Genomic DNA, 25,193 nt, shown 5'->3' with positions numbered 1-25,193 from the left:
GTATTCTTTTTTTGTGCTTTCTAAAGCTTCTTATATTTCCTGTGTATATGGTTACTATGAGCTTTGAAGATATTGTCCGTATCTTGAAGGTTATTAAAATTGCTGACGTGCCCTACTAAAAGCTGCCGAAATGCCCAAGTTTTAATGTTTCTCTTTTTTAATAGTACATCTTATCCTACATCCAGCACTTTCTGGTTACATCCTTGATTGATTCATTTAAAGAACTTTGGGCCTGTAACTACATTGCAGTCTTTGAATATCATAGATGAAACCACTTTTAAAACAAGTTTGCTCTTAGTCCTTTAGGAAATTACCCTTAGTTAATAAGGTAAAACATTTACCTAGGTTTATTGAATCTTGGCCATTGAGTATCTAATTAAAGTTCTTTTTATAGTGTTAACTGTGTGCCTCTTTAAAAAAATAGATATTCTATGATTTTTTAAAAATTTTACTCAAATCTAGCTCTAGAATCTGGAATATTAAAGGATGCTCCTTCCAAGTTTTCAGGGGATGCTTTTTGGCTGTGGCTCTGAGATGTTCTTCTGGGTTCGGGAGATAGTATTTGGTGCTTAAGAACAATGTATTGAAGGCGTATAATCAGAAAAGTTTGAAAAATCACTGTGCACAGCTAACTCTTGGAAACTCACAATACATGTAAAGATACGGAGGTCCTAGGAAACCCTGTAGTAAAAATCCCCTTGTAGATATTCACAGCATTCTTCTTAGCCTCTTATGGTTAATGAAACACTTGAGAACTCTGATGAAAACTATGTATGTAAGAAAGAATAGGTGCTCCTTTATTTCATTTCAGTTCATCATCTGTTCTTCATGTCCTTGCCTCCTAACGCTACTCCCATCTGAAGAGTCTGATTTGATGGCGAAGCAAGCAAATTTGAACAGGGATATTTTTCTCAGCACACACGTTACCATCCTTGAAAATATTTGCCCAGTTATATAGGTTTGGAAGGAACTGATTTTATATAGCAAATTAGTCACTGATTCAAATGAATGAAATCCAACTACTCTGCTTTCTCCAAGATGACTCTTGGTGCCACTGGAGGGTGTTTAAGTAGATAGATAATGAACTGTGGCTGTTTTTAGGGAGTGGTCCCTTGGGTGACCCAGTCAACGTTTTATTCTCTCTTACCTTGCTCCCACAAAAATGCTTTTTGTCATGCAAACAAATGAAGAAACACGAACATTTATTTTCTAGCGTTTTCTCATTCAGCCCGTTAATATGAGTGTGCTAGGGCAGTGCTTCTTAAACTTTACTGCTTCTCCCTTGGGAATCTTGTTTAAAGGCAGATAGATTCTGTCTGGGTGGGGACCCAAAGATCTGCATTTCTAACAAGTTCCCATTTGTTGTCCATCTTGGTTTGTGGACTTCACTTTGAGCAGCAGGTTCTTAGGGGACTCTTAAGCCAACTATTGGCCATGTCTACCTAAGCCTAGAAATAGCTGGTATATTTCTATTTTTGAAACCCCTTTATTCTAAGGAATGATGGTTTTGTATATGCAATTCAGCTTTTTTGCTTCAAGGCAAAGGTTGACATTCTGATCTATGTGGTCTCTTCTAAGTATAAAAATACTTGCCAGAAACATACATACACGTTTGTTTGAGAAGCATTCAAAACCATCTGTCAGTGAGAGCCCTACTTTAAGGCACACACACAAAAATAAAAGACTTGATAGCAGAATCTAATACATGTAGAGTCAAACTAATAGGGAGCAAAATCAAATTAGTCAGCTAAACCCTTGCTATTCAAAGTGTGAACCAGGGACAGGCAGCATCAACATCATCTTGGAGCTTATAAAAATGCGCTCTTGGGTCCAACCTTGTACCACCCGAATGAGTATACCTTGTTTTTCAGTGTGCATGTTAGCAAGATTCCAGATGTTTTGTTTGTTTTTCTAATTTTTTAAATGTTTATTTATTTTTGAGAGCGAGCGAGCGAGTGAACAGGGAGGGGTATGGAGAGAGGGAGACACAGAATCCAAAGCAGACTCCAGGCTCTGAGCTGTCATCACAGAGCTCAGTGTGGGGCCTGAACCCATGAACCATGAGATCATGACCTGAGCCGAAGTCGGATGCTTAACCGACTGATTAAGGCACCCCAAGATTCCAGATGTTTTAATGTGAATATATGTCCATTAAAGTCTGAGAAGCACTGAGCTAGACCAGTGCTCTTTTATGGGGTAGGAATGGCCATGATTTCTTAGAAAAAAGAATATTTACTTGTCTTAAATGTAGGTAGATGAAGAGAAATATTGGAAGGCATTCCAAACTAGTAACAATGAAAAAAAAAAGTTTAGAGGCAGGATGAGGCAGGGAAAGATGAGAGGAACTGGGGAAGGAAATAGGGTATGACAAATAAATCAGCGTGGTGGGACTTAAGCTGCTGTCTTGAGAGAGAGCACAGCTGGTTATACTGTCCCTGATTTACTAGACTGAACGGCTCGTGTGTTTTGCACTTATGGACAGTTTTCAGCAGTAGCATGCTAAATCTTCACTTAGCCTTGTTTGCAATGATGGTGATGTATTTTCATCTTTAGCAGGTCTTTATATGTAAAGGTACATATTACTGCATGTGAAGTAAGGTGGTACAAATTGAGTGATAGCGACAATTCTTTACACTTCCATCCTAATTCAGACTTTGAGTTGATCATCATTTCTTGCTGTGCCAGATGTTTCTTGCCTGGCCGGATGCATCAGACCTGTAATTTGGCTACTCTCTAGCAGGTCCATTCCCTCTTTTGATATTGTTAGAAAGCAGTGGGATCCTATAGTCTAGGTCTTCCCCGTTCTTGGAAAATCAGATTGAACTGTTAATGTACTATAACTGTCCCTGAGTCTTTTCATTTTTCTTCTCTTCCCTCTCCTGTTGTTTACTGATGAAGACTGAGTTGAAATGCATGTCAAAGCATTGGGAAGGGCAAGGCCTGACAGATGTGGCTAGCAAAGAAACAACCCTTTTTAGAGTCAACAGGGTTCATTACTTACATAGGCATAGAAATGAGAGCATCTGGGAGTCCTAGCTCCCTGCGTTCTTTGTTCTGCATGCCACAAGGGGACACTGAAACAGAAGAAGCCAGATGACAGTTGCAAGATGAGTGGTAGGACCCGTTACTGGGGAGCTGGTGCCGTGCTGCAGCTACAGTCCACTTTATAGTCTGGTGGTGTGTCCCCAGAGCCTGAGAAAGAAAGGTCTCCTATTTCATCAGAACCCAGGAGGAGATAAAAAATACTTTCATGACAGCTTTATGAGGGGGTGGGGGGAGGCAAATAAAAAATGGCCACATAGTAGTTCCTCACAAGCCTCCCATGTTCTCATATTCTGTGCTCCAGGAGGATCACAAGGCCTTCTGTCAAGACTTAGACTCAGCTGCAGTTCAGTCCTTACCTGTGTCGCCTTTGTGGATATGTGCAAGGTCTCCAGGGTGCCATGGCTGAGCTGTGTCGCTAAAGTGGAGACACAGCTAAAAGTATGGTTTTTTTCTAGCTATGTCGCCACTCATTCTGAGTAACACAGATTGTGGGCAAGGGAAAGAATGATGAGGTGGTTTGGGAGATCCCTTATGCTAATGAACATGTGGTGGTGGTGGTGTTCTACTAGCTGGCCTAGCCAGTGGAACTCTGGAGTCTCAGTAGTCTTCCTTAATTCTCCATTTTACCTTTTCCTTTTGTCAGTCGTATACCCTTATTGCTGGACCTGTTTATGTGAAGGTCAAAAATAACCAAGAGGGCTCTTTTTCCAGTAAGTTTCATGCAGAATGAATGAGAGTGGCTAGACTTTAGTCTGAGAGACCAACGAAGAAACTAGGAACCCAAATATGAAATGATAAAGTCCTAACTTGAATGATGGCCTTAAAAATAAAAAGGGAAGGTTAATTCCAGAATGGATGTTACAGAGAATAAATCGACAGTATTTGGGGGACTTAACTTGTTATTAGCAGGGCAGCTACTGTGATCTGGAGCATGTAAGTAGCAAGGCTTTCGGCTCTCTTGTCTCATTCTGAGAATGCTGGGGGCAAAGATCAGAGCTCTGTAGTCCCGGGGAAGACTTGGTCGGAGGATGGGCTTCTGTGCACCTCCTACTATTCTTACACCCTCCTTCCTTCGAAGAATAGCAGTCTTTTGCCACTTCAGGGTACTAATGGGAAAGAGTGTCCCTGAACAAGTAGGTGCCATTGTCCCTACCTTGCCTGTGTGAGAGCATTGCCTTTGCAGCTGTGGAGACTGAGTAGAAAAGCTTCCTCTTACTGTCTTGGTGGGAGACTGACAACTTGCTGGTGAGAATGTTGCTTCACTCACTGTAGGAGTGAGGCTTCCAACTGCTGTCTGCATGCCAGTGAAGCTACCTACAGTTGGGTCCAGCCCTCAGGGTAGATAGGAGTCCTGACGTCCAGTGAACGTAACAGTGCATGAAAAAGGGACCAGCAGCTAGAGAGAAGCCACAGAAGCTGAACACTAGATAGAACAGGTAAAATCCAGTAAAAACAGTTATTGAAGGAAATACACACTTGAACAAAATCCTAAAAACACTTAAGTGTATTAAACTAATAAATTCTATAGAACTAGAAAAAATGTTTTTCACATATAATGTTTAGATTATTCAAAAAAGAAGGGTAACTGCTATTAAGTCCCAAATTATTGGCCTAGAAAATTGAGGGGACAAACCATAAGGCTCTTAAATAGAACAAACTCTGGGTTGCTGGAGGGGTGTTGGGTGGGGGGGATGGGCTAAATGGGCAAGGGTCATTAAGGACTGCACTTGTTGGGATGAGCATTGGGTGTTAATATGTAAGTGATGCATCACTGAATTCTACTCTTGAATTTAGTAGAAATGCAGCTAACTGTTGTCCAGCTGGGAGGCAAGGGAGGAAGGTATCCACATACCCCTATGTATATTCTGATAAAATTCCTTAATCCCAAGGAAAAAGTAAACATCTTCTAAGCTTCCAGACTGGAAGAACAAGTTCTGTATGATCAAAAAGAACCAAACTGACATCAGACAACACAAGAAGTAGAAAAAAGTGAAATAATGCCCATACACAGACAGAGGAGTACTGCAGCTCGGGAGTCCTGTATTCAAACTGGTCATGATGAAAAGAAGATACTGGTGTGTCCTATCTGCCGAAAACAACAGGAACAACATATGAATCAGATTAGACACCTTTAATACAGGGAAAGGTGAAAAGGAGAGGTAACAGTTCAGTAAAGAAAACAACAGATCAATCTCAGTTACTAATGTAAATTGAAAAGTGAAATATTAGCAAATTTAATCTGCCATGAATCAAAAGAAATATTAGACTGTTGTCAGTAGGGTTTATTACAGAAATGTAATCATGATTCATTATCAGGAAATCTGTCAACATAATTTTGATATCAACAAATTGAAGGACAGAAGTCATATAATCATAGTGGTAGATTAGATAAACTTTAAAGTCATTCCTAATAAAAATTTTTAAGTAAAATGCACCTAAGGAGACAGATATTTAATATTTGATATAATGAAGGCTGTTAGCTAATGCCAGTCACAACATTGTAAATGAAAATACTCTGAAGATAATCTGTATCAAAATTAGAAATTAAACAGGGGTTCCCTCTCCACCATCATAATTGTCTAGCATTGTTTGGAAAGCATTATCACAAAAAAAGTTAAATAATTAAATAAATAAATGGAAACATTTTATATTTTTCTGAGAGAGCCCAAGAGACACTGGAAAATAGCTACTAAAGTTAACAACATAAATTAGTAGAGTAGCTGGTTACAAAATAAGTGTGCAAGTATTTTTAGCTGTTGTAGTAACGGGAAAATGGAAGTTGGGGGGAAATACTCTTCCCGTGGTAGTATCCAAAGTTATAGGGGGTAAATCCTTAGGGATAAGTTTAACAAGGAAAGTACTACATCTATAAAAATGTAAATATTTTTGAAGAACATGAAATAAGATGGAACAAACATAACTTTTTAGAAGAGAATGTGTAAAATTATTAAATATCAATTCTCCTGAAGTTAAGAAATGCTTTTAATGTGATTCCATTTTGAATCCTCATGGACTGTGGGCTGTTTTTGAAATTAGAAAAAAAAAATGTCAGCACTTGTATGGAAGGACAAATGTCTAACAATAGCCAAGAAAAGAAGAGAAGCTAGGTAGGACTTGCCTTACCAGATATTTAAGCATTCTGTAAAACTTCGGTGGCTAAAAGAATGAAAATGGCATTGGAATATGTATGCCATTTAAATAATGCTCAGAAGTAAAACTTAATAAATAGGGACATTTAATATATTGACCAAGGTTGCATTTTACTTCATTGGGAAGAGGGTAGATATAGCCAAGTATCCATGTGGAACAAAATAAAGTTGAAGTCCTATCTTGTGCCATATAGCAAGGAAAGTTTAGTAGGATATATAGATAACCTATGGTGGGTAAGACCTTTTAAATCAAGTCCTGTTACACACGAGTTATAATAAGAAGGCACACATATTTGACAAGTGCCCATTACTCTTCTCTCTGTTACGGACATTTTATGTAGACTGGATAGGATTCTTTCTTGTATTTCCTAACACTGAAAAATTGTTAACTTGTAGTCTAGTAGGGAATTTGGGTCATATAAGGCCTGCCATATAGTTTGAGTTGGGATGTACTCATTAAATATCAAAGGACAATGAAGTGTTAGAATATATTATTGTTACCCATGCTTCCAAAGGTTATTGCAAGACATTGTTTTACTATTTTGTATGTCTATTTATACCAGGCCTTCATATATTCTAAATTGGGTTACATGTACTATTTCACTATGGAAATCAGTTTCCCTTTCAGTTTGAGTTAGTTGCAACTGATAACAGTTGTCACTTTTTTTACTCAAGGGTATGAAAGTGCCAGTATGTCTAGCACATGTGAACCTTGCAAAAGTAGGAACAGACATTCAGCCCAGACTGAAGAGCCTGTTCAAGCAAAAGTATTCAGCAGAAAGAATCATGAGCAGCTGGAAAAAATAATAAAATATAGTAGGTCTACAGAAATATCTTCAGGTATGTTCTTTTTTGGTTTGCTTTAATCTAAGGACTTCTTCATCTTAGAGTTGAAAAGTGGTCTGTTGGAATTTTCTGTCATGTGGAAGGTGTTGTATAAGTAGGGTAGATAAATTTTTGATATCAAGAGATGTAAACTGGAAATATTTTTATTGCGATACTAGCTTTCGACATTTTGATAAAATTCTAAACAAAAAGTATAGTTGACATTGATTTGGAACCGATTTGAAATTCTGAAAATCTTCTCTGAATAATAATTTGATATAAAATCATATCATTCCTTGCTTAAAATCTTTGGCTTTACCATACTTAATGGGAAAGTCCAAATGCTTTAATGTAACATCTGTCCAGCGGAGATTTGGCTCTTTCTTGCATCTCTAGACTCTTCTCTGCCCACCCTCTGCCTTGAACTTGTCTCTTCTTTCCAAGGCACTGACCTGAAGTTTGCCCATAGTTATCATGCCATTTCTCACCTCAGGAAGTGTCTTTTCTGCCTGAGTCCTTTTTGCTCTTTGTAAGCCTTTTTCTTTACTGGAGTCTTAAATAAAATGTTAATTCTGCATAATTTCTCTGAAATTGTATCCAGATCTAAGCTCAGATATGTTTCCCTTTCTCCTTTTTCGTTTCTGTTGTAGCCTGTGTAAATCTCTTCTGTTGCCTGTATCACATTTTATAGTAATTACCTGTTTAAGTGTCTGTCACCTTTTTGAGTCCCTTGGCAGCAGGTAATACCTTTCATATTTGTACCTTCAATGTTTCCATGATACTGGACACATGGTAGGCACTTAGTGTTGATTGAATGAATGGAGGAATGAATGAATGAATGGAGTTGTATGTGTTTGTCACTGTTTTACATTAAGTACTGGTACTTTCCCAATTTATAAGGAACAAGTACATCTCAAAGAAAAATGAAGAGGGAGGCAGTAAATATAGACTCTTCTCAGGTGTCAGTAGGACCCTTGGTGAAAAACTAGAGTAGCAGCTACCATTTGTATTATGCTCTACTATTTACAAATTAAATTACTCATCTCATTTGAGCCTCATAATGCTGTGAATTGGTTTTATTTCCATTTGCAGTTGAGGAAACATGGTCAGAGAGACCTGTTTTTTTCCCAGTGTCATAAAGAGCTGGTAACATAAACTGGTACAGTTTTTCTGGAAAGCTTCAAAAGTCACGCCCTTAACTCCGTAATTGTACTTCTCTATGCTAAGGGGAAGAAAAAGTGAAAACAATACTGGTAGTTAGTGTTGTCTGAACGGTATGATTCCAACTATGTTAACAAAAATGTCAATGAAAAAAGACTGGAAGAAAATCCATCAAAATGTTAATAGAGATTTTATCATTTTGAAACTTCTCTGTATTTTCTAAACTTTTCATAATGAGTATTTATTGCTTTTGTAATCAGAAAAGAAACACCACATTTGTTTGTGTTTTGAACTGATTGACTTCCTCAAGGTCCTGTTGCTAGGAGATTGCATAGTGGAGGTTTCATTCCTGGTCTTCTGCTAAGTCTAGGATCCTTTTGGCAAAACTATCAATTCTACTGACACGACCCCAGCATTTTACCAAAATTTTGTAACTTTTATCCCCTTTCACTGTCTTTATCAAATAGTGGTATCTTCAAAGAGTAAACGAGTGGAGGTTTGGGAAGGGCATTAAATTGAAAGACTTAATTGGACTATTAAGTTACCTAAATAATGGATATTTGGTCATAGTTCTTCAGACCTTATTACTGTTAGAAAAATATAAGGATTGAATTTTGGTGCACTAAAAAATGCTTGAATTGTGTAAATATACACTGTGTGTATTTGCATATTCATGCTCTGAAAACACTTTGTTTTAGTCACTACCCTGAAATTCTTTATAGCATGTGCTAGTGCTTTTTGATAACATGATTACTAGAGTGTAGCACATAGGACTGCTAGTATTTAATTGTCCCGTCCTCTCCCTAAGGAGTTGGGGGAGTTTCATCTTGATGTGTTTGCTTCTGAGAGTGAATGGCAGAAGTGTATTATGATAGTCGTCATCAGTCACATTGTTTATATATAAGTTTATAGCAAATCTTCTTGTATTTTCCCTCATAAGATTATTTTAAAACAAAGTAAAAACCTTATCTTGTGATAACATTTCAGTTCAGGCAAACAATTTTAAAGAAATTTGCTTTTTTTTTTTTATTCACTTACTCATATTATAGACCCTGTCTTTACTATTCATACACATTTTATGTTCATCCTTATGTCTGCCCTTTCCTACAGCACATGCTAGGAGAGTGCTACAGCAGTCTAACAGAAATGCATGCAATGAAGCGCCAGGTAACAATCTGCTTAGTTTTGGTGTCCAGTTTGTGTTAATTTTTTTCCATTAGTCCTAAATATCCTTAGTTTTATTGCTCTGATTATTTTTAGATTTAGCTTAGTGTATATATGTCATTTGCCTTGTAAAAGTGAAAGAGACTTCATAAAATTCTGAAGGCTTTCATTTATAATTCTTTACTTGGGTGATAAAATGAGCTGCCTTTCTGGTTTTCATTTTCATTTACTGTATAGAACATAGCCAACACATTCATAAGGGTAATAGAAAATCTTTTTACAATTTAGTGTTTTATTTGAAGTTATTTATTTTGTATTTCTTAAGTGCTTAAAAGCATTAATATTTTTTGAAACAAGAATACCATTATTTTTTCCTAGCTTTGATTTACAGTGTTTAAGTATTACGTGTGACTTCTGCTGTACCTGCTTATTTTTCGTCACTAGTCAACATCTGTATTTAAAAATGAGCCAATACACCATTAAACAAAAACAATGACATGCAAAGACCTTGATAAATAAAAAGGCATGGAAAATTACAAACATTCCAAAGTGCTGTTTTGATCTTTATCGTATATATTTTCTTTAAATATGGTTCTGTGTGATTTAGAATTATAAATATTCTTTAATGGTTCCCTACACTATACATAAGTGAAAAATAAAAGTCTGTTGTGAATCTGTAGGATAATCTAAAGAAAAAACAAGGATCTAGCACAGACTAAGCTTGACTTATATCTGTGATACTTCCTAAAGAACTTTGAAAATAAGATGGAATCAGAGAAACTTGATTGAGATCAAGGATTTTCTAGCTTAAACAAATGCATTTTAGTTCAGGAGGAGAAACTGGCAAAAACTTTCTACCTCTGTTGCAGGGCCAGAGTCGGGAGAGGGGGGTGGAGCATGTGTTCAGCATAATTCATTATTTGTGAATAATTTAATCTTTAGTGATATATAATTTAGAATGAAAATTTTATCACCTACAGAGGTATGACAGATGTCATTGAATATGCTTTGTTTTTATATCTTTGAAATGATAAACATTTTCTAAATTAACTGGCCAACTATAGTACATAAGTTGGAAGTTTGTGTATTAAAATCTATTTTCTTATCTGGATTTTTCCTTTAGCGATTTCTTACAGAGACTTAAAATAAATATCACATGTGGACATTTTAAAACTAGTAAAAGAACATTGGTATTTTATTATTTTATTTTATTTTATTTTAATTTTATACTTAAAAATGTCTGAGGGATAGGGAAGTTGTGTATTCATTATTATTATTTTATACTTGTAGAAATTGAGACCAGAAGATGTTAAGGTTTAAGACATAAGTTAGTAGGAGGTTTTCTCATTAGGCCTCATTTGCTTTGCATATTCTTATCCTCTCTTGCAAAAAGTGAATTAAATCTTTATGATCTTTGCATATTTATTTAAAACCACAGTATATCCAAACACTCAATATTTTAAATTCTCTGTTTTAGAATCTTGTCACTGATATTTGTGGAACTTGAATATTTAAGTACCCATGTTTCTACTATTGCTCTAGAAAGGGTACTGAGTTTGATAGCTAGAAGAGCTAGAGACTTTAAAAAAAAATTTCTTTTTAATGTTTATTTATTTTTTGAGAGAGACAGAGACAGAATGCAAGTGGGTTGGGGCAGAGAGTGAGAGGGACACAGAATCCAAAGCAGGCTCCAGGCTCTGAGCTGTCGGCACAGAGCCGAAACGGGGCTCAAACCCACGAGCTGTGAGATCATGACCTGAGCCAAAGTCGGACACTCAACCCACTGAGCCACCAAGGCGCCCTGAGGCTTTTTTTAAATAGAGAACTGAAAATGGGAACAGTTTAAAAAAAATTTTTTTTTTAAGTTTATTTATTTTGAGAGAGAAAGTGGGCAGGGGAGGGGCAGTGAGAGAGGGAGAGGTGAATCCATGCCAACAGTGTGGAGCCTGACATGGGGCTCAAACTCCTGAACTGCGAGATAATGACCTGAGCAGAAACCAAAAGCTTAACTAGCTTGAGCCATCCAGGCACCAGAGGAACAGTTGTTAATTTGCACTCTTAAAAATAAAAGTATGACTGTATTCCTTTAAGGGCAATAATTCTGTGTTACCCACAAATACATATAGCAGAATTGTTGCTAAATAATAGTGATGCCTAGATTCTGTGTAACTGAAAACTTGAAATGGGTCATACCTGGTCCAGCTTAGGCTGAGTGTGTCAGTAAGATATTAGCAAAATTGACCTATATTGTGTTGCAGTTACAAATTCAATTTTCCATCAGTATAGAATGGTAGGTGAGATTTGAGAACTGATAGACCTAACTAGATAGACCTTAAAATAGTAGTTTTTATTGGCAGCATTTAGTTTATTCTAAACCATAACTAAATAAATTTCCTTTTCTGTAACGCAGTTCGTATTAGCAAAAAAAAAAAAAAAAAAAATCTATTTCATTCGAGTGCTGAAAGATTTCCATTGATTATTCCTATGAAATGTGTAAAATTATCCAGATCATTTTTTTTGAGAAATAAGTACAGTCTGAATAATGCTAGGTAATACTATCCATACATTTAAGTATTTTTCTAATATATATCTTGATAATTTTGAGATTATCTTTATCTTGGTAGTTTTTAAGATTCTTTTTCTACTTTAAAAGCCCTGAAATAGAATTGAATATGTTCTGATTTTTAAGTAATTTAAACCTGAGAGTACTGATACAACCCAGTAGAAATGGTCAGGAATGTATTTCATCACTATTAACTTCCTGATCTTTTATATCTTCCAGAAACTGGGAGTGATTTTTCCATGTTTGAAGCTTTGCGGGATACCATTTATTCTGAAGTAGCTACATTAATTTCTCAAAATGAATCTCGTCCACATTTTCTTATTGAACTCTTCCATGAGCTTCAGCTACTTAATACAGACTATTTGAGACAGAGGGCTTTATATGCATTGCAGGTATGTGGTACCTAACATTCTTTTTCCTATCCTGTGTGGTACTGCTCTTCATGATTATATCTGGTTGCTTTCTTAGACTGAAGTACATCTTCTTCCATATGTATAGTGATCCATTTTTCATGTGTTGTCTTACCATTTTATTTAAAGCTACTTGCATAGCTTAAATAGCTTTTCTAAAAGTCTTTCTGAGCAATTTTTTAGTGTTTTGTCTTTAATGTTATTTCTTCCTCATAATTAACAGGTGAGGAGAATTGCATTTGTTATTCTCTCTGCTTCTGCTTTTAAATTTGTGAAAAAAAATTAAATGTTTTATGTAAGTAACTATTTTATTTCCTTATTTAGGACATAGTATCCAGACATATTTCTGAGAACCATGAAAAAGAAGGGGAAAATGTAAAGTCAGTGAATTCTGGTACTTGGATAGCCTCAAACTCAGAACTTACCCCCAGTGAAAGCCTTGCTACCACTGATGATGTAAGCTGATCATGATTAATGTAGACATAATTTCAGTATGCAGTAAACAAAAGTTAAATAAGTTGTTACAAATTGTGCAGATACCTGATAATTGCGTCTTTAGCTTTCTTAAAAAGCTGAGTAAAACACATCATTTTGAAGTGAGGTATACAACTCAATTAAAATATGCCAGCAGTTAAATCCCCAAAATTATCTATAAATGATACGTTATAAGGTTTAAAATAGCTGTGTTTATATCTCTGGTGCCCAACATAGGAATTGATTGATAACAGATATTTAGTAAAATGTCTTGTGTTTATTCAAGACATTCAGTAAACCAGACTGCAGTCAGATCACAGAGCCCTTAAGTACATAAATACCAGATAAATCAGGTCTTTGGGTCGGAAGAGAGAAGCCTGGACCAAAAAAAAATTATCCAGGGAAAAAAGCTAACGTACTCAAGTTATTGAAGAAAATTTTGAATAAAGTAAAAGCAACTGGGAAAAGGAAAAGAGTGGTGAGGAAAATGGTGTATTTTCAGTAAACGGTGTTCTTCAAGTAGGCCCTACCTAGCATAGAAGTGATTGAATGAGTGAATGGCAAACCGCTAGGATAGTGAGGAGATGATGTGTTAGGGGTTTGGAAATCACCTAAAAGGTTTGGACCCTGATGCTGTTATAAAAGGTAATATGTGGTCCTGGGATAGCAAATACATTTCTTTTTCTGCCAGTTCTAGTATTTGGAAATTCACGGATAAGAGTGCCATAACTGAACAGCAAGTATCTGCTATAGAGAGTCAGAAGCAGTATTGCTGTGTTTCTGCCCATTGTTGATATTTTAACATTGTAAGTTCTTTTGAAAAGATAGTATTTTCTCAAAAGATTTCTTGTTTTTTCTTCACATGTACTAATTTCCTTACAACTATTGAGGACATTTTCTGAATTTTTGCTCTTTAACTTACATTCATGTTTGAAACAGTACTTTCCCAAGTCATCTTTTCTGCTTAAAACCTTAGGCTCCAACTCCTAAAGATACCTCTCTGAACACAAACTTGTACATGGTTTTAATTCACTTAACAGTGTCAAATACATAATGTAAGTAATTGTTACTTGGGATTGCTGTTATAACTACTTGGAAATCGTGTACTCTTTTTTTGTGGAAAATGAAGAGTGGTCCAGCTGTATACAAAAGTAGGAGATATGCAGTTACATTAAAGTTTATTAGCTACTGAAATAACTTGCTGAGAGCATGAATGATGTCTCTGTCTCCTGTACCTCCCATTGCCTCCCTTTTTATCCAGATTTCATATACATGGTATTACTTCGTTATTTTAAAATGTTTGAGCACATTGGTCTTTACCGTCAGTAGCAAGTTGAAAACTGAGCTACAGTTTATGATAGTTAATTTAACCTGACAAGATTTTAAAGTTAAATAAAATTTAAAGATATGTGCTTCCTGAGTAAATGTCTTAGTTCAGGCTGGTACAACAAAGTACTGTAGACTGGGTGGCTTAAACAATAGACATTTATTTCTCACAGTTCTGTAGCCTGGGAATTCCAAGATCATGGAGCCAGCAAATTTGGTACTCAGTGAGGGCCCTCTTCCTGGCTTGCAGATGACCACCTTTTCCACGTGTCCACATGTGGCTCCGATGTCTCTTTTCTTGTACGGGCACTGATGCCACCATGGGGGCTTCGCCCTCATTACTTCATCTGAGCCTTGATTACCTCCCAAAGGTCCACCTCCTAATACATTGAGAGTTAAGGCCTCAGCATACAGATTTGGGGGGTCGACACAGAGATTCAACCCATAACCATATTGATTTGGCACAAAGAACTGTACTTAGTATTACTTTCAAATAACTGAATTGTTCTTTAATTTTTCATTCAAAACTTCATTTCATCATTAATGTTATTAACATCCACACTTTGTTAACGCTATTTAGTCAGTAGCAGCACAACATCCAGTGTTCCAACCCACAGATCTAGAGCAGTGCTGTCCAGTGGAACTTCGTACAATGATGGACATGTTTTGTATGTGCATTGTCTAATATGGTAGCTATTAGCCACATGGGGCTATCGAGCACTTGAAATGTGGGTAACAGGACTGAGGAACTAAATTTTAATATAAATAGCCACATGGCTAGTGGTTTCCATATTGGACATATACAGACTCTCATTCTCCAAGTTTCTAAGCCAAGGTCTTTTGAGCTTCATTTATGGAGCTTGTATAGACATATTTCAGAGTATGTAAGAGTTTTCATGCCCAGGAAAGAGAGAAGTAAAAGTAGGTATCTGGGAATTATAAGTCAAAAGAGAGTTGAAGAATTGAAGTTTAGGAAGAGGAAGAAACACCTTGTATCTTCTATTCCAGGTGCCATAAAATGGCAAAAGCACTTCTACCTTCTAATCTTAATTGAAGGAGCAACAAAATGACTCCGTTTCCTGAATCATATTCTGTAATGCCTGAATTTCCTGTAATCAGAGACAGAGGTTTCATTTCATAACTTGAGAGAAAAATTTTAAAGATTAATAGGAGAGAGAACACAATTGTGAAGTGGGTTTTAGAATGTGGGACTCTCCTTAATCACACTATACACAAAAATTATTTTGAAATTAAATCCTGAGAAGGTCAAAACTATAAGACTTCTAAAAGAAAATCTTCATGATTGAACATAAGCAAAGATTTCTTAGGGTGCACAAAGCATTAACTGTAAAGGAAAAATTTGATAAACATCATAAAAATAAAATCATTCTGCCTTTCAAAAGACACCATTAGGAGAAAATAATTTAAGTACATATATCTGACAATGACTATATAAATAATCCAGACTCTATAAAGAACTTTTACAATTCCCTTGTAAGACCAACAGCTCGGTAAAATATGGGCAAGATTTGAACAGGCACTGCGTGAAGGAGGATCTGTAAATGGCCAATGTCCATGTTAAAACCACATGAGGTGTTACCTCACATGCACTAGAAAGGCTGAAATTAAAAAGGTTGACAATGAGAAGTGTTGGTGTGAATATAGAGCAGTTGGAACTTTCACACTGCTTATGGGATTGTAAAATTGTGCAAACACTTGGAAGGCAGTTTGGCGGTTTCTTATAAACCTAAACACAAACATGGCATGCAACCAAACAGTTTTTCTTCTTAGGTATTCATCCAAGAGAAATGAAAACGTATGTCCACAAAAATACTTGTATTCTTATGGTGATAGCATCGTTAGTCACGATAGCCTCAAACGAACATCAGCAGATAAATGGATATACAAAAGATGGTATATCCTTACGCTGGAATACTGTTCAGCCATTAAGAAATAATGAACTTCTGAAACATATGACATCATGGATTAATTTCAAAAACATATGGAGCAAAAGAAAAGCCAGACACTGTAGAGTGTATATTGAATGGTTCCATTTATATGTCAAGTTCTAGAACAAGCAAGACTAATTTGATGATAGAAATCATACCAGTGGAGTGTAGTGGAGACTGACTGCAGAGGGGACAAAGGAACTTTTTGAGCTGGTGGAAATGATCTTTATCTTTAGGGAAAGTGGTTACATAAGGTTATTTTTAGAACTCATCCAGCTGTACACTTAACGAGTACTTTGTTGTATGTAAATTATATTTCAATAAAGTGCATTTAAAGTGAATGATGCTGTCATGTTTTTCTTCTGGTAAAACCATATAAAGTCAAGTCCTAGGTATTGTTAGGGTTTAGAGATGGGAGAATTTCCCTGAGGGTGTAGAAATCATTTGAAGTGTTTAAATTTTCCAAGTTAAAATTAGTAGCTGGCTCTGTGAATTTTTATCTACTCAAGGACATATGTTCTGCAAGGTTACTTAATATTTTAATGTTCTCTGTGTTCAACCTTTAATAACTTTAGTTATATCACAATTTTAAGTATATAGTTTTATGCCAACACTTAGTTTCTTTGTTAAATTTTGGATATCATAAAAATTTTAAAGAAATATTAGTGATTTTTGTTTTTTTAAACTATAACTTAGGAAACTTTTGAGAAGAACTTTGAGAGAGAAACACATAAAATAAGTGAGCAAAATGATGCTGATAATGCTAGCGTCATGTCTGTATCTTCAAATTTTGAGCCATTTGCAACAGATGATCTAGGTAAGCAGAATTTTTTATAATCTTAGAACATGACTTTAATACAGTCTTTGAATTACACTAAGAACCAGAGTTCCAAAAAGGCAAGATGTGGTAGAAAGACCATGGTTAAAAGTCTGTCCATCAGTCTAAAGTCAAGAGTCTCCTGTTAATTCCTTAGCCTTTGGCAAATCATCTGATCATCTGACTGCATATCCTAAAGAAATGGCAGTCTTAACCTACCTTGCTATATGGTCTTGTGAAAAATACATACAACTTTCTAGCATGTGTAATAGGAGTTCAGGAAATGTTAATTTCCTTCCCTTCAGGGAAACGTTATCCTTTAAGGTTTCCTAGTTAATAAATGAGAAAAATTGAGAGGTATCAGGGCCTCATCCAGTCACATTTTCAATAAAAATGTTAACCTCATAATTTGAGATAAGAACTTTCTTAGCATGAATAGTCTTTAGTGAGAAACCCAGGTAACTCAAAATGTGCATGACACATTGCATTTTTTTTTTCCATCATTAGTAAAGCAAGCATAGACGGTTGTTGTAGAACTCAAAGGTAAGAAGAAAATCTGGAGTCTTAGACTTGGAAAGGAGACTAGAGAAAAGAAAAATGTATAGGTACCTGATTGTTTCCCTTTCAAGAGATAACAGAGATTCAGTCATTTCAGACCTCCGGGGCATTTAGCTGATAAAATAAGGTGCTATTATTCTAGTGTTTTTTTCACATGAAGAGAAAAGATTTAGGTGATTCCAAAGGTCTCCTACAAAGCAAAGGGCCAGACCTTGCCTTATTAGATGTGCACCTTTTACCAAAGCAGTAAGTCTTCCTTGCCTTATTTTGACTATCAAGGACTCTAAGCCTAGCTCCCTTCTGAGTAAATACCTGTCAAGTCTGAACTGAAGTCCCAATATAGAGAAAAATCTCTGTGTGGCCAGGCTTTCCCCTTCAGGTCATTCCCCCTTTCTGAGTTACCAAGTGTTTTGTTTCATTTATTAATTTTTTTCTTACAGTCCTTCACCACTAGCTTTGTCTGAAGTAGACAAAGGAAAACTGGGAAATCTTTTTCTCAGGCCTTTTCCTGACCTTATTTGCTTGTGTTCAGTTGGATCATTTTCATCAGGATTTGAGTGACATTTGGGATGTATTTTCTTTGTACTGTTTACGTGAAGCAACATGCTGTAGTGAAATCAGGATGGACTTCAGAGTCTAAGAGACTAACACGCCTTGTTACCCAGCTAGTGCAGTATCTAGAATTTGTTGAAGCTACGTTTCCTTACCTATGGTCAGACATTTGTTTTTTATTAATACTTTGTGAGGAATACATGACAAAGTTTGCTTTTATATTTTCTGGAAATGTTTTTATTCCATATGCAGGTAACACTGTGATTCACTTAGATCAGGCATTAGCCAGAATGAGAGAATATGAGCGCATGAAGACAGAGGCCGAGAGGAGCACAAACACAAGATGCACCTGCAGGATTGTTGAGGATGAGGACGGTGCTGCCGCCGCGGCTACCGTTCCTAACTTGGAAGGTGTGTTCCTGGTTGATTAGAAGTAAAAACCTATTTGTTCATATGTACAAAAAAAAATGTATAGCCCCACCTGACGTATAATAGTAGTTTTATTACCACTCTCTTTTCATTAAGGGTGCTAAAACTACATAGATACTCCTTTGTGTTATTTTCCCATAAAATCATGAGAATTTAATATTTAGGATTCTGAATAAATACATATGTATAATATCATAGGCTTTATTTTGCTAATAAGTCATTTTCTTTTTAAAAAATAGAAACTCCCATTGAAAATTGTAGTTCACAACAACCTGTAAGCGAAGTTTCTACTGTCCCATGTCCTAGAATTGATACTCAGCAGCTGGACCGGCAAATTAAAGCCATTATGAAAGAAGTCATTCCTTTTTTGAAGGTAAGCAGTAATTTCTTAAAACAAGTACTTTGTGTTTTGTTTTTTAAATCTTAAAAAAAGACTATTATAGTAAATTCAGAAAATACAGGTAGACCTAAGAAAGCTAAAAACATCAGTTTCATCAATCCTATAAATTTGTCTCCCATTATTTATATATACTCACCTCTCCAAAAAGAATATTGATATTCCTATAAATTGTAAGAATGTGTATATATTCTTGTAGATAGATGGGTAGGTATTTATTTAACAGTTTAAAACCATTCCTTCAGGTGAACTGACTTAAACTAAGTGATTATTTGCTTTCATCTGAAACAGATGAGTGTTGCCTTTTTTATTTTACGTTTTTGTTTTATCATGAGTGACACAAAACATACTTTTAAACATGTCTTTCTTGGTTAAATTAGGTATATTGGTAGTAATATTTAATAGGTACAGTTATTGTCTAAGGGTTAAAAAGCCTGAATGATTTAGTTTTATGCTTAGGGAATGCAGGCATCTGCAGTCAGGAAATTTCATTGCTTTTACCATTTTGTTTGTGATTTAAGTGATACCCTTTCATAAATATTCACTTAATTTAGTGTTTCAAAAAGTTTTTGAGGCCAACAAATCTTGACTTTTTTGGTAAGATTATAAGAACTTTGTTAATGTCAGTATTACACTCAGTCACCTAAGCTAGACTTCTTGACTCTCTTAACCCTCTTGTCACCAGCGAGTCCAAAACTGATTTTCCTTCCTTCTCTCCGGCAGCGTAACCTTAATTCAGATGCTCGTGTTTTACCTAGACTGCCTGTCATAATAGGCAAGAAATGAATGTTTACTAAGCATACTCCCCCCTCCCCCCTCCCCAGCCTTTGAGAGATTTCATTTAGGGACGTGGTATACTTTCCCAACTTCATCTCTCCCAATTCTCCATTTGGTACACTCACTCTAAATTGCTCAAAATTTCCTATTCCTGCCATTGCTTTTTCATGCATCAGCCCTTTGTACAAGTTGTCACTATTAAAAATATGAAGCACCTTCCCTCTTTTCTGCTTGGCTGAAATGTCTTTTTCAGAGATAATTGTTGTTGTTTCTAATGCGCTTTTACAAATCCTTCTAGAACCTAGTGTGCTGCTTTTATGATATCTGTTTATCAGCCAGTAATAAGTGTCTCCTGTGAGCTGACCATTGTGCTCAGTCATGAAAGAGAAACAGCTCCTACAGCTAAAAAGTATGATCTACTGGACAGTGCATAGCATGTAGTGATTGATCATTCATGTATCTTGACTTTTCTGGTATTTGATTCCTTGAAGACAAGGGACTGTTATCCTTTTTTTTTTTTTTTTTTTTTTTTTTTTTTAAGTCACCTGCTCTCACAGTGAATTTTTCAAAAGTGGCTTTAAATCCTTCAGTTTAAGAAACCTTAGAAATCATCTAGTTTAGCCACCTCACTTTACACACTTCTATAGAAAAAACAAAAAACAAAAAAACAAAGCCAGAACAGAAACTTAGCTGAGTAAAGGTTAGAAGACCTGCCTAAATGAGTTTAGTGGCAGAAGAGGGATTAGAACCTTGAGGTTACTTGGTGTGGATGTGATAGGGACTCACCTCCAAAAGTGAACCATGATTTGGATTATTAGGTGCTTGCACATGCTTCTCAAGGAAGATGAAGGAGAAGAAACTTGCCCAAAAGGGCTTGTTACAGAAGTTAGGACATTGGTTCTCAACTGAGGTGATTTTGACCCTAAAAACATTTTGTAGTGTCTACATACATTAGTTCCCAGGACTTAGAAAGGTAAAGGTACTAGCCTCTAGTGGGTAGAAGCCAGAGTGCCACTAGACATCCTCCAGGGCACAGAGTGACCACAGTGCCGACACTGAGAAAGCTGAGTTAGAAAACACGTGGAGCAAGTGGGTAGCAGGTGAGCTGTGAGGTAAGGTATAAGAAAGGAAGTGATGAAAAATAGCCAGTTTCTTTTATTGGCTATTACCTGCTGTGGTTGGTTAAAATGTATAAACCCCTTAACATGTATAGTGTGGGAGTCTGGCTGCTCTATGAATATTTCAAAATGTGTACCTGAAAATTGAGAAGCATCTATGCAAAACAAAAGCTCATGTGAATTAGTATTTCTTAACCAGTAGGTAAGTTTATATCCTAACCAGCTTGGATTTTTCTCAGGAGCACATGGATGAAGTATGCTCTTCTCAACTTCTAACTTCAGTGAGACGCATGGTTTTGACCCTTACCCAGCAAAATGATGAGAGCAAAGAGTTTGTAAAGTTCTTTCATAAACAGCTTGGAAGTATATTACAGGTAAGAGTTGATACTTACATGACTTACAATCTATACCCTCTAGTTGAGACTTTTTTTTTTTTTTTTTTTGGCCATTTTCTGGCAATATGCAGTTTATTCAAATAAATGTCCATTCCAGCAGCATCCATTGGGTGGGGATGATTGTATTAGGGAAAAAAAATTGTTTTAGGACGTGTGTCTTCATTTGATCCAATCATCTCTAAGGGAATTCTCTCTCTTCTCCCTCCCTCTGCCCCTTCCCGCTGTATCTATCCCCTCCCCCCCCCAAATAAATGAATAAACTTAAAAAAGACTATAAAAAATTAATAAACTTAAAATTTTTTTATGTTTATTTTTGAGAGAGACAGACTTTGAGTGAGGGAGGGGTAGAGAGAGAGAGAGACAGAATCCAAAGCAGGCTCCAGGCTCCGTACGGTGAGCACAGAGCCCGATGCAGGGCTCTAACCCACGAACCGTGAGATCATGACCTAAGCCGAAGTCAGATCCTTAACCGACTGAGCCACCCAGGCCCTCCCAAAATAAGCAGACTTTGAAAAAAAGAATGCTGGCTCATATAAAAGGAGGAAACTTGGAAAATACTCTGATATTAACATTAAAAAGGGAAGACTGTGTGTTTTCCTCAATGGGCACCTCAGCTTCTCACCGTGGTAAATATGTACCCCTGGTACCGTGTAATAACATTTGGTGTTAGAGTTCCCTGTTTAACTCTGGTGGCCACCAATTCTAAATCTGTGGATGACCTGATGTCCTTTTCCTTTCCTTCTGTATACTCTTTAAGCAGAACTAACACAATTCCTACTTAGGTTAATATCACTAAAGAATATTACTGTTGTTTCCTAGTAATATTAGCCTTTAGTTTTAACTTTTTTCATACTAAAAAGTAACAGAATTGTTTTTCCCTGGGTATTATAATTTAAACTTGTTAATCCTCTGTGTTGCTCTACCCACAATTGAAGTTTACTGTAATCTTAAAGTTCCTTGGTTTATCTTTGAATAGGATTCACTGGCAAAATTTGCTGGCAGAAAACTCAAAGACTGTGGAGAAGATCTTCTTGTAGAAATATCTGAAGTGTTGTTTAATGAATTGGCTTTCTTTAAGCTCATGCAAGATTTGGATAATAACAGTATAACTGTTAAACAGAGATGCAAAAGGAAAATAGAAGCAGCCGGAGTGATACAGTCTTATGCCAAAGAGGTAAATGATATTCACTTTGATTTAGCTTTAGGAGTAGTTATAATTAGCATATAAATATAGTTCTTGATCATTATTATCTGAAATCACACTTGACCTCAGGAAACATATTTTCGAAGTAATAGCAGTTAATCAGATTACACAAATCAGTACATATGGTAGCCACATACTGAATCTCAGTGGAATAGCAGTGGCTAAAAGATCAGGAATACAGACAGAAATTGGTGACAGGAATTGTCATATATATTACTCACATGATTGTCAGTTGCTGAAGAGAGGGGGACTGGGATCTGGGCCTTAACCAGCCAACTGCCTGCTGTAGCAGTTGCCCACCCCAGTAGATGTCCCAGGAATATTGATCACCCCAACCAACACACGTCTTGTTTCCAAGTTAGGACTTTGGTTGCACATCTCTGTAGCTTCTTATGCCCTATTAAATTTGCCTTGATCACATATGAAACTGGATGTTTTTTTTTCCCGTAAACTGGAGGCATACCAAGACCTCATACCTCCTCTTGGCTCTCTAAGCACCAGAGGGAAAGCGGGTCAGGACCCAAAACAAAGAGGTAACCCTTCTCCCTGCAATGTAAAGTAGATAAAGTCAAGTCATCTATTTCACACTTTTCATAATATTTTCAATCTAGACATAGATAAGTTTCAGATCATTTCAGCCACTGATTGCTAAGAGCTTGAAGAAAATAAAACAGGAAAAAAACCCATAAGAAATGGTTGGAAGGGCTGCTTTAAGATAGGCAGTCTCTTGAGGCTGTTTGGGTGGGTGTATGAACGAAGGCATGAAAGACAAGGAGTTTATAATGAAGATGAAAGGGAAGAAGAGCATTGCAGGTAGAGAGAACTGTGAGTTTAGAGGCTGAGGCAGGACTGAGCAGTTTGGAGAACAGGAAAAAGGTTAGGGTGGCAGGAACCCATTAAATGAAGTGAGAGTGTAGATGAAGTCACCAAGGTAGGTAAGGCCAAACTGGTAAGGACCTTCTCTTTTATTTTATTCTAAGCATGATGGAAACCCATGGGAACTTTTCACATAGAGGAGTGACATAATCTCTTGTGCAATTCAAAAGGTTTGTCTAGATACCACATTGTATAGGAATTGTAAGAGAGAAGAGATAGAAGCAGGGAGATTGTTGTAAGGTCACTATAGTAGTCCAGGTAGGAAATGATGTGACTTAGCTCTGAGTGTGCACCAACAGATCTGTTTTGACGATTGAGTCAGTGAGGAGTTTTAATGGTGTAGGTATGGATAATAAAAGTACAGCGCAGGCTGGTTTCTGTTGTCTGACTTGTTGAAGGCCCATTTATGGAGACTGGAAAGACTGGGAGGCTTCAGTTTGGGGAGTGAGTCAAGGTTTTTGTTTTAGAATTAGTAAATTTGAGATGCTGTTATATATCCAGGGAGTTGTCAGGTGGGCAGTGTTGGTTTTGTTTGCTAATTTAAAAGATTTCAGTGAAAGAGTTGAATTTACATTTCTAAGATAGCGTTCAGTGCTTTGGATTATTTATCAAAAACTGCAGATTTGTGAAAGTTACTAAATACAAGTATAATGTGGAAAGGTTGCCCCTCATTTCTGTTTAACTTGCTTATAGGCCAAAAGGATTCTTGAAGGAGATCATGGCTCACCTGCTGGAGAAATTGATGATGAAGACAAAGTATGTGCTAATTAATTTGTGCCTAAAGACAGTGCTTTTGAAAGAGAAAATTAAATAACTTTTAACAGCTTTTTAACATTTGAGATTCTGACAAAACTTCAGTTTCTTTTAAAAACAATTACTTTTTGTATTTTTTATTAGATAATGACTAATTTTTTTTTGGCAGACTTACTGTATACGTTTTTAAAATGTATTTTAAGGAATTAATTATGTTTATTTGTGACTAGGACAAGGATGAGACCGAAACAGTTAAGCAGACTCAAACATCTGAGATGTATGATGGTGACGGTCCCAAAAACGTGAGATCTGATGTTTCTGAACAAGAGGAAGATGAAGAAAGTGAAGAATGTCTGGTGTCTATTAGTAAGTGGAAAGGCTCGTACTAGGTGTATATGCGAGTTCTTTATAGGTCACTTATTCACACAGTTGGGGGGAGTGTAATGATTACAGAGGTAGGTGTCAGCCACTCTGGATTTTTTGGTGTGGCCCTGCCTAATTATTTCCCCTTTCTGTGCCACAGTATTCTAGTGCTTACGGTTTGGAAGGTTTCAGATACTAGTTGTAAAGGACTTGTGCGGTGCAGGAATGCAATATGTGGTAGCTGACACTACGATTTAGTGATGGAAATTTACTAGAAACTGTGTGTTAATCCACTTAGACTTATCCAAAGCTGAAACTCAGGCTTTGACGAATTACGGAAGTGGAGAAGATGAGAATGAAGATGAAGAGATAGAAGAATTTGAGGAGGGACCTGTAGATGTTCAGACTTCACTTCAGGCCAACACTGAAACTGCGGAAGAAACTGAACACGACGATCAGGTATTCTGGTTGGGACTAACACACCTTCCCCGAGTCATCTTCAAGTACTGAAGGCAGCTCCTTTTTCAAGGTGTCAAAATTTACAGCTTCCCTATTCTCACTCTCAGGAGTAAACAGACCTCTTTACTATCCTTATTGAAATCCAAATGAAACACTAGTTTAATTTTGTATTTAGCAATGTTTACTTTTAAAGCACTTTAGTCTCTTTTTTTTTTTTTGTAAAAGGTCATAAAAACTGAGATTACTGCAGAAGAGCTGGATTTTTCATTTATCTTTATGTATTTCCTAGTCATACAGGGAAATCGTATGTGACAAAATAAAATCATTCCATTTCTTGCCTCCACCTCATCCTGTTCCACAGGCAGTATTTTGTATGATTTCTTTGGCTCTTTAACTCTATTTCTGAATAATGTGTTTGTATTTATTTAT

At 36.4% G+C, this 25,193-nt stretch overlaps 1 protein-coding gene across 25 annotated transcripts in view; it reads left to right on the top strand.

Moving 5' to 3' along the window:
• PCM1 (pericentriolar material 1) overlaps positions 1-25,193 on the top strand; it is an 84,170-nt gene that overhangs the window by 46,942 nt on the left and 12,035 nt on the right. For 14 of the 25 annotated variants that reach the window (XM_045055260.1, XM_045055259.1, XM_045055256.1 and 11 more), the window contains 12 exons: positions 6,849-7,034; positions 9,291-9,347; positions 12,127-12,299; positions 12,642-12,773; positions 16,763-16,883; positions 18,246-18,404; positions 18,662-18,795; positions 20,954-21,088; positions 22,086-22,283; positions 23,883-23,945; positions 24,173-24,308; positions 24,604-24,764. In XM_045055260.1, the coding sequence (XP_044911195.1) occupies positions 6,849-7,034; positions 9,291-9,347; positions 12,127-12,299; positions 12,642-12,773; positions 16,763-16,883; positions 18,246-18,404; positions 18,662-18,795; positions 20,954-21,088; positions 22,086-22,283; positions 23,883-23,945; positions 24,173-24,308; positions 24,604-24,764 (1,655 nt within the window). The remainder of the gene's footprint in view (positions 1-6,848; positions 7,035-9,290; positions 9,348-12,126; positions 12,300-12,641; positions 12,774-16,762; positions 16,884-18,245; positions 18,405-18,661; positions 18,796-20,953; positions 21,089-22,085; positions 22,284-23,882; positions 23,946-24,172; positions 24,309-24,603; positions 24,765-25,193) is intronic. The other 11 variants (XM_045055264.1, XM_045055273.1, XM_045055277.1 and 8 more) reach the window with 5 other exon arrangements.

The sequence above is a fragment of the Felis catus genome, chromosome B1, assembly GCF_018350175.1.
Source record: "Felis catus isolate Fca126 chromosome B1, F.catus_Fca126_mat1.0, whole genome shotgun sequence".
NCBI classification, from domain to species: Eukaryota; Metazoa; Chordata; class Mammalia; order Carnivora; family Felidae; genus Felis; species Felis catus.
This window is presented reverse-complemented; position numbering and strand designations above follow the sequence as displayed.